Source organism: Nansenia antarctica, assembly GCF_963989245.1.
Source record: "Nansenia antarctica genome assembly, chromosome: 2".
NCBI lineage: Eukaryota > Metazoa > Chordata > Actinopteri > Argentiniformes > Microstomatidae > Nansenia > Nansenia antarctica.
This window is the reverse complement of record NC_137675.1, coordinates 12,129,366-12,139,365: the sequence shown is the minus strand read 5'-3', so window position 1 is coordinate 12,139,365 and position 10,000 is coordinate 12,129,366. Positions and strand designations below refer to the sequence as shown.

Sequence of the window (10,000 nt, the reverse complement as noted above, 5' to 3'; positions counted from 1 at the left end):
AAAGCTAAACTTAGCAAGATCTTTGTCCAAGCTTGTGGATAGAATTCTGGTTCTGGTAGAATTACAGAATTTTTCTGTGGAATTTGATTGTTATGGAACCTTTGGTGCCCAACTCTGGGTGCGTTCGTAAATACGCTCTGGAAATCTGATCAGCACTCATGGAATGCCTCTTGTCCAATCAAATTACTTTGTCCCTTTATGACGTTGAACCTAGTGTGCGCTCCGGCGCTCTCAGAGCGAATTTACGAACGCAGCCTCTGTGTGTCTAGGACTCAGTGTCATCCATGCTGTACACAATGGTCTATCAGTGTTCTGAAGTATGCTAGCGGTCAATCAAAATCAAAAGGCTGTATGCTTAGAACAATCTCTCAATGTTATGATATTATTATGATTATAATGATTATGATGATGATGATGATTCTTTTTGTCATGATTTTTATTATTATTATCAGTATTCAAATGTTTCAGCCCAGAACAGACTCTTACTGTCAACGTTATGGCGTAAACTTAAGCAGTGTTACAATATCAAAGTTTGCTTGAATATGAGTGGTTTTTCATCTCATCGTATTTGCAACTCGAAGTGCAGAGCCGTAAACATGCCATGTCTTAAAAATCATTTTTTCTTTTACATATTTATACCAATAAACTTTTCTACCCAGAAGTAAAGTTGTTGATGTGTGCTTCTTTTTTAATTCAATGTTTCCATGCAATGTTTCAGCATGTCAATGTTTAATTAAGCTGTATTGAATCCTCAACTACCAAATGATACACCAAAGATTTCTGACACTACACCCACTTGAATGTTGATCTAAATGTCTGTTCTACTCATTCTAAAGCCAGTACACCAACCACGGAGTGTTTGACTGGACATGTCCGATCTACTCATTCTGATTCGACAGGTCATCAAGCTTGTTTATATGGGCTGAATTTTCAACAGAAGACAGAATGAGTTCTAAAAGGCCAACCAGTGCTGTGCTATGCTGTGCAGAGAGTCAGAGTGCCGTTACCTGTACACTGTACAGGAAGTGGCAACATGAAAAGCAGTATGCGTTGGTTTCCTGTTTTCATATAGAGCTGTCCCACAGTACCCCTCCTCATATCCTGAGGTATGAGGTTAGAGGTTTACATGTTCCCCTGTTCAAAAACAACAGCATTTCTATCAGATGTTACTGTGTTATAATGCCCCCATCGCTCAAATAATAAGAAATAAATAATTTCACTCTGGGATAATAAAGATTGATTGATTGATTGATTGCAATCAAAAGCTACAATACTACATAAGTAGTATATCGATAACCTTAGCACAGTGTGTTGAGAAACAGCCTTACACATTTTTCTCAAACAATGTTTGTTTCCTCTGCAGCTTGCTCTCTCTGCTGAGATTCCATGTGCAGGAACCACATTAGTAGCATCTCTCTGCAACCTTGATGAGATTTGTCATAGCTTTGCAGTTGAACAATAGTGCACACACACACACACACACACACACACACACACACACACACACACACACACACACACACACACACGTACACACACAATGGTACAGTGGTGTGAAAATGAATTTCCCCCTGGGGACAATAAATCTAATATAATATAATCTAACGCACACACATACACACACACGCACACACACACACACACACACACACACATACACTCACACACACACACACACACACGCGCACGCACAAACGCACACGCACACACACACACACACACACACACACACACACACACACACACACACACCTAGCCTCTGCCCTGCAGTCTATCACGTGATGTGGTTAGCTAGCTCCTTTTCCTGTGTGCAGTGAAAGCTTCAAATTGGTGGCAACCGCAGAAGCACGCAGGTGTGCAGCTCTGCAGAGTTCTGGTGTTTCGGGAGTAATAGGTGTGTGTGTGTGTGATCACAACAATTCAACACACCTACTGTCACCATGGTAAAAACAAATGTAGTGACTGTCTAAATCAACAGTGGTTTGGACAGTGGTACACATTTATGCCATTGATGAAAGGGACTTCTGGAGCAAAAATAATGAGACTTTTGAGGACTTAAATGAAACATCCTACAGCCACACTAAATACACACAACACATACAACACATACATACACACAGCTATACAAACTACTCAGAATGCAGGACGAGCTCATTGTAATGCATGTGTGTTTGAAACCATCCCTGCATTACAATGAGCCCCTCCTCCGAGTTCTCTCTCAATTTCATTCAACAGATTATGAACATTAAGTCGGTTTCGCAATACAGTGATGAACAGCATAGATACGTTGTCTCAACAAGACATGCTTTCTGTGTTTTCTTATCTTCATCTCCACGTCTGAGCCAACCTATGAAGCAGTGGTGTAGTCTACGTGATACGCAGGACTACGCCGTATACCCACTAGGAAAGGCCAAGGATTTCAGTATACCCACTTAAAAATGCGCGAGGATACGTAACGGCATTTTGTGACAGAACTTTCACACTTTCATTCATAAATTTCACCCCGTCTGTGTTACGAAGCACTTGACTTTTGGACCATTGGGACTGACTATAGCGTCAATGCGTCATACACCATCAACTGGGGGAAATGCGACATGAAATATGTCAAAATGCAGCACTATCATGCACAGATCAGCCTTATAACATGTAATGTTAGATATATAACATTAGACAGGGAGCGCAGATGTATTTTTATGGCGTTCCGAAATGAACGATATGAGGCTGGGAGGGGAAAATCACAGTATACCCACTAGAAAAAACTAGACTACACCACTGCTATGAAGGTGTTACTACATGTGTTAGGCCACATCCTACAGTAGATCCAAAGGGTTGTCTTGTAACAGGGGAGGCTGGTGGAGGATGGGCTTATTGCAATGCATGGAACGGAATGAAGAATGGTATCAAACCATTACAATGAGCCTGTCCTCCGATTTCTACTTCCACCAGCCTCCCCTGTTACAAGACAACGCTTTGGATCTCGCATGTGGTGTAGTAACACCTTCATAGGTTGGCTCAGGTTGGATTTATACCTCCACCAGCTTCCTCCTGCTTGTAACAAGTGTCTCTTGTAAAACGGATTCTCAATGAGACATATCTGGATAAATAAAGGTTACATTTCCTTCTTTTTTTTTTTTTAACAACAAAGGAAGTCCCATTGAGGTTGACTGGCCCACAAAAGAAGACCAGGCCAAGAAGGAAGCACAAACTTGAAACAACACAAATAGAATGTGTTTAAAGGTCATAATTACAGGAAGTGAGAGTTATTATTGGTTGGAATGGGTTAGAATTGGTTATTATACCTAGCAACTTCCTTCTTCAAATCACACACCTCACAAGCTTGATGGCAAACACTTTCCAAGTACTGTTTCTTTAATGTTTCTTTCTTCGTTTGTAGTTTGTTTGTCACTGTGTGCTATTGGGGTTCCTGTGTTGTTTTTGGGGTGAAGGTGTGAATGAGTCTGAGCTGCCTAGTATTATCACCCTGTAGACTCTCACCTCATCTCAGGGTAGAATATAGACCAGGGGAGGCTGGTTTCTACCTCCGCCAGCCTCCCCTGCTATAGACCTAACCCTAACCCTGGTGGTACAACTATGCAGTTTAACAGCAACACTATGTCTCAATAAGGTTGTTTTTTGTTCAGTTTCTGTTCATGTTATGCTTTGTCCTGCTTGATGCTTATGAAAACAACAGCAAGCATGGTCCTATTCAGGTTATAGAGAAGCAGAAGCAGCAAAGGCATGAACGAAGACTAGCTTCAGTTTTTTCACGCTCAAGCAAATAAGTTCAAAGGGGAAAACCTAGCAGAGCCACACACACACACACACACACACACACACCACACACACACACCACACACACACACACACACACCACACACACACACACACACACACACACACACACACACACACACACACACACACTATCTATACATAGTATACCATCTCCCACCACTTTCACAACGTGTCTGCTAAGAGAGAGAGAGAGACAGAAGGAGAGACAGTGAGAGAGTAGCGGAATAATCATGACCTCTGCCAATGGTGAGTTTGATTGATACATGATCATTTGAATGTCCAAGTGATTTCAATATACTGTACTACCAATGTTGAATGTACCGGTAATGTAAATTGTAGTGTTAAAAGTGGCAGTCTTGTGTACAGTATATACTATAAGGCAGTCTACTGTACAGTATATACTATAAGGTAGTCTACTGTACAGTATATACTATAAGCTCTCATGTCACGTGTTTCCTTCCATAAACCAACGTAGCACCTTATGCAGTACCTCCATGCAGTGGTTTGATACCACTCCTTATTCCATTCGATGCATTAATGATGCTGTTCTCCGATTACTACCTCCCCTAGCCTCCCCAGATATGGACATTCTTCTGAGTAGACCTTTCAGTATTGTAGGGGTTTCATTTAAGTGAAACAAATAAATTAAACATTCTCAAAAAGGCACTATTGTTTATCAATAACTATGCATTTTATGCAACAAAAAAAAAGAAGAAGCTTGTATATCACCAGTGCACACAAAGTAATACTGTAGGGTTCGTGTGGCTGTGGCCAAGTATGTGTTAGATGTACTTCCTGTAGGTTAACAAGGGAACATTATGTTATATAGATCGCTTCAGGGGAGCATGCTTATAACAAACTAGCAGTGGAATACCATTCAAGGTATATTTGTTATTTCTTTTATTTTTTATCTCAGTGAACCAGTTAAATCAGCTGATCCTAACTGGAAAGTACGCGTAATTGAATTACTATAACTGTTCATAATAAGAGTTTCCATTCAGTATAGTTGTTCAATCAAGTTGTTGCCAGAGCTGAAATTGATACCATGTACCCAAGGCACGGTGGCAGAGTGGTTAAGATCACTGCGTCACAGTCTCAAGGTACTGGGTTCGAATCCCGGTCTCGGAAGGTGCTGGGTTCGACTCCTTTTAATCACTGTGGGAGTTTGCATGTTCTCCCCGTGCCGCGTGGGTTTCCTCCGGGCACTCCGGTTTCCTCCCACATGAATGAATGAAACATGCAGTATGAATGAGTAAGAATGCGAGTGAATGCGAGTGAGCATTCCCAGGGCTCCTTCGAAAATGAGACTCGTCTCAAAGGAATTCCCTGGTTAAATAAAGGTTCATTTCATTTCATTTCATTTCTTTCTCTTTAAAAACAACACAACAATAACCAAAGTACTGTTTTGTTTCAATGTTGGTCATATTACTGTAGGTAATAGGCAATAGACTACACTGACATCACATATTTTACAGCCAATCAATGGGCTGCATTCCCTTTCGTTGCCACCAGGTGTCCTCCTCCCTACACCTTTGTAGCACCTGGTGCTGTGAAGGCTGAATTCCAAATCAAATCCCTGGCCCCTCCCCCTATAGACTACATGTTGATCTGAAAGGTTCCAAAAGGTTGAGACAATAGCCCTTTCTCCAAGTGTCCTCTCCTCTGTCCTCCACTCCGCTTCATCCCCAAAAAGCATTGCAGCAGGATATGTAAGGGGAGGAAACTCGATGTTCTGCTCCAATAACATTTTTCAGTAGGACACGAGTGGAGGACGGAGGAGAGGACGTGAGGAGTCGTGTTCCTAACCATTGTGGAAGCTTCTAGACAAGGCATTTGCATATAATGCAATATGAAGAATAACAGATCCTTGCAGTTCCACAGAAGTGCTTCAAAGGGCACCTTGGGTGAAGGGTGCGAAACCTACAGTAGGTAGAGTAGGGACAAAGGGGGGAATAACCATGAAAAACTACTATGAAACTGACATTTGAGTCATTATTGACATTCTTGTAAAAACAGGTTGTGATGAGAAATAACTATACCCAACTGTTTCATAAGTGACAAAATCTATAAACTGTAGTCAACCATTAACTCTCCTCAAAGCTGTGTTCCTTCATCATCAAATCAGTCCAGTAGGAGCTGTTTCAGTTTGAATGCCCTTGAACATGATGACTATGGTAACACTTGGTCATCTCTGATATTATGTTCTGATGATGGTGCGTGTTAGTGGTGTAACACATTTAGTTACATTTATGTCATGGCAGCACGGCATGGTGGTTCGGCGGCTCGATCCCCGGCTGGCCATGTGTCGAGGTGTCCTTGGGCAAGACACTGAACCCACAATTGCTCCCAATGAGCAGGCCGGAGCCTTGCATGGTGGTTTGCTGCCATTGGTGTGTGAATGTGTGTGTGAATGGGTGAATGAGAAGCCATGTAAAGCACTTTGGAAGGTGCATTTACCAGGGCCTATGGTAGTCTCAGGGAAGGTTGGTGGAGGTAAAAATCAGAGGACGGGCTCATTGTAATGGATGGAATGAGGATGTGTGTTTGACACCATTCAACACCATTCCTCATTCCGTTCCATGCGTTACAATGAACCCGTCCTAAGATGTATGTACCTCCACCAGTCTCCCCTGACCTACAGGTATGGTAGTCTTGATCCAGTCACGGTCATAGTGTTTAATCCTCATCCTTTCTGATTCCCAGGGATCCCAGGCCTTGCACCAGTTCTGCTGATTTGCACCTTATACCTCAAGGTAAGACAAAGACACAAGCTTAGTTTGATGTTAACATTCATACTTTAAACCAACCAGAATCATTATCCAGATCATCAAGTCAATGATAAATCCACTTGATTGCGACTACATACACATAACCATGGAAACTGTAGATCATAATGAATAAGATGATAGTCACAGATGGGCACCTGATCTTAGATCAGCACTAGTAATTAGGCCCTGTGACATATAACCTTACCACTTCCTAACAGTTGGTGTGTTTTGCTTGAATGGCAGACTGTCTGGGGACTGTCTGTCTGGGGACTGTCTGTTATTTCAGACACCCATCTTTCAGTAGTGCTAACCACTAGACCAAAGTCAAATGCATTTTCAATTACTTTCCTCTGAACCTAAATCTCTCAAATGATATGAATTCCCATATTCAAACAGCACATCAACACCTATATAATAACAATGACAAAGAGAGAAAACAAATATAATGAATACATTATAATATATATTTTTAAAGCATCCTGGGGTCCACACAGAAAATATAGAAGAAATCATCATAAAAACATATAATAAAGAAGAAAGACATCAACATAACATCACAGAACATATAACAAAGGAGAAAAACATCAACATACATAACAATAAATAACAAAAACAATCAAATTAAAATAAATAAGTCGTCAATGCACACAGCCTCACAACCTGACCATGATTGACATATCCCTACTTGTCTTTGTTCCAGATGAGTTTGTCTCACGGTGAAAACGCGACCGCCTTCACTTCCACGACAGAGTACGAATACGAGGACATCACCGACACCAGCGTTGACTACCGCGACTGGGCCCAGGAGTGCGAGAAGTCCTCCAACCGCCATTTCCGTTCCTGGTTCACGCCAACGTTCTACACCATCCTCTGCTTCCTGGGTCTGACCGGCAACATCCTGGTCATCCTCACCTACTTCTACTTCAAGCGCCTCAAGACCATGACGGACGTCTACCTCCTCAACCTGTCCTTCGCCGACCTCCTCTTCGCCCTCTCTCTCCCCTTCTGGGCGGCCAACTCCATGACGGAGTGGGTGTTAGGCCTGGCGACGTGCAAAATCATGCACACGGCTTACAAGGTCAGCTTCTACAGCGGGATGTTCCTCCTGACCTTCATCAGCATCGACCGCTACTTCGCCATCGCCAGGGCGGTCTCTGCCCACCGCCACCGCGCCCGGGCCGTGTTATTCAGCAAGGTGTCGTCCGTGGTCATCTGGTTCACGGCGGTGTTCTGTTCCGTCCCGGAGATGACCTACACCGACATCAGCAACCGGACCTGCACGCCGTACGCCACGGGGAGGTCGGGGAGTCTCCGCGTGGGCATCCAGGCCAGTCAGATGGTGCTGGGGTTCTGCGTGCCCCTCCTGGTCATGGGGTTCTGCTACAGCGCCATCGTGTGGACTCTGTGCCAGGCACGGAGCTTCGAGAAAAACAAGGCCATCAAGGTATTGTCTATGGGATGTTGCGGTTATGGACTGTATGTGTAGAGGAGGTGATTTGGAAAGCATGTTTCTCTGATCGGTAGCCCTGCCAGAGAGATGAAGTCTCAAGTGTTGCCCTCATATCTGGAGGATCTCCTTTTGGTTTAATAGTAGATCTATCTTGGGTCTCCAGCGTGAGAGACCTGGGTTCGAACCCCATCTGTCATATATGGTCATGGCCATACATGGTTTAGTATGGTCCTGTGTAGCTCACTTGCTAGAGTTGTGGGTTGTGTGCTTAAGTTGTGGGTTCAATTCCCTGTGGGACCGCTTATACTGGTACTTAACAGCAGCAGTAGTAACAATACTGTATGCCATTTATATGATATGTATTACAAATAAGAATCGTCTTAATTGACTTACCTGTATAAGTAAAGGTTGAATGATTTAATTAGTTAATTAACAAATACAATGGTTGCTTCATTGCAGGTCATCTTCGCAGTGGTGCTCGTCTTCCTTGTCTGCCAACTGCCCTACAACATTGTCCTCCTCCTGACCACTCTGGACACGGCCAGCGGGGGCAGTAAAGACTGCTCTTACGACAGCGGCCTCATGTTCGCCTCCGACGTGACCCAGAGTCTGGCCTTCCTCCGCTGCTGCCTCAACCCGTTCGTGTACGCCTTCGTGGGGGTGAAGTTCCGCAACGACCTGCTGAAGCTGATGAAGGACCTGGGCTGTGTGAGCCAGGCGCGCTTCTTCCAGTACACGCTAGGGAGAAGGAGAAGCTCCGCTCCCACGGAGACAGAGACCACCACGACCTACAACCCATAAACATGACAGAGACCACCATATTATGCCATTTAGCTGACGCTTTTATCCAAACCAACTTACATTGCAATGAGTGCATACATTTCAGTATATGGTCCTTGCAGGAATCGAACACACAGCATAAGCACTGTTAGCACCATGCTCTACCAACTGTGCCACAGAGGACCACAACCTACAACAAGCCATAAACATGACAGACACCACCACAACCTATAACAACGGAGGATGGGATGATTGTAATGCATGGAACTGAATGAGGAATGGGATCAAACAAAATACCACTTCTAATTCCGTTTCAGGCATTAAAATGAACCCGTCCTCCGATTTCTACCTCCAAAAGAGAACATTATTCACTGTAATTGATATTAATAACGTAGAGAATCATTGAATTGAAAAAAAAACAAAACATTGTTGCCGTGGGCTGTCAAATGAGCTGTTTCACCATGGATTTGACCTTTGAACCCCCGAATCGTAACCCCCCATTGCCCTCCATGGACATTCATCTGTACAACTCCATGTTATACAACATGTAACATGTTAAGAATGCCTTTTTGAAGTAAATGTTTAATTTGTCTTGTATATATTTTATTTACGCCACCAACTGTTACAAGTGTTTCCACATGTTATTTTACAGGTCATTGAAGGGTTTAAACTGCATTTATCGTGTCCATTACCATTATGTATTGTATATAAGCGTATTTTAATCATAGAAATAGAATGATAGAATAAAATGGCCATATAGTCCCTCTTAGGACTGAAGGAAAGTGTTCTATTAATTATATTTCTATGATTTTGAATGTATCCTATAAGAGTTAGAGAGTTTCTCCTACTATTGAGAGCTGCTTCATATCTTGTCTTTTGTAATTTCTTATTTGCTGTAATGTACCGTAACTTTTTATTCTTGTAAATAAAGAATGAGTGACATTTTTACTATTTTGAGTTCTTTACTTTTAAGCCCCTACACGACAGCAACCAATGATTTACTACTGGCTAAACTAAAAGCATATTCATTCATAATAATAATTGATTGCATTTATATAGCTCTTTTCTAGACACCCAAAGTGCTCACACTGTATGGATCACTTGCAAAACGACATCACTCCATCACAACGTGCAGCACCCACATACTGTAAAAACTAAAGAACAAACAGGGAACCACAACATGTGGTTGATGCCACAGCTAACATCA

The 10,000-nt window shown here is 42.7% G+C and overlaps 1 protein-coding gene across 1 annotated transcript; it reads left to right on the top strand.

The window, feature by feature from the left end:
• Positions 1–4,025: 4,025 nt before the first annotated feature.
• Positions 4,026–8,814, top strand: ccr7 (chemokine (C-C motif) receptor 7; the record flags this gene model as incomplete). The annotated part of the gene is made up of 4 exons (XM_080522700.1): positions 4,026–4,041; positions 6,499–6,548; positions 7,264–8,007; positions 8,473–8,814. The coding sequence occupies 4 exons, from the start codon at positions 4,026–4,028 to the stop codon at positions 8,812–8,814; spliced, it is 1,152 nt and encodes a 383-aa protein (XP_080378826.1).
• Between the last annotated feature and the right edge of the window lie 1,186 nt (positions 8,815–10,000).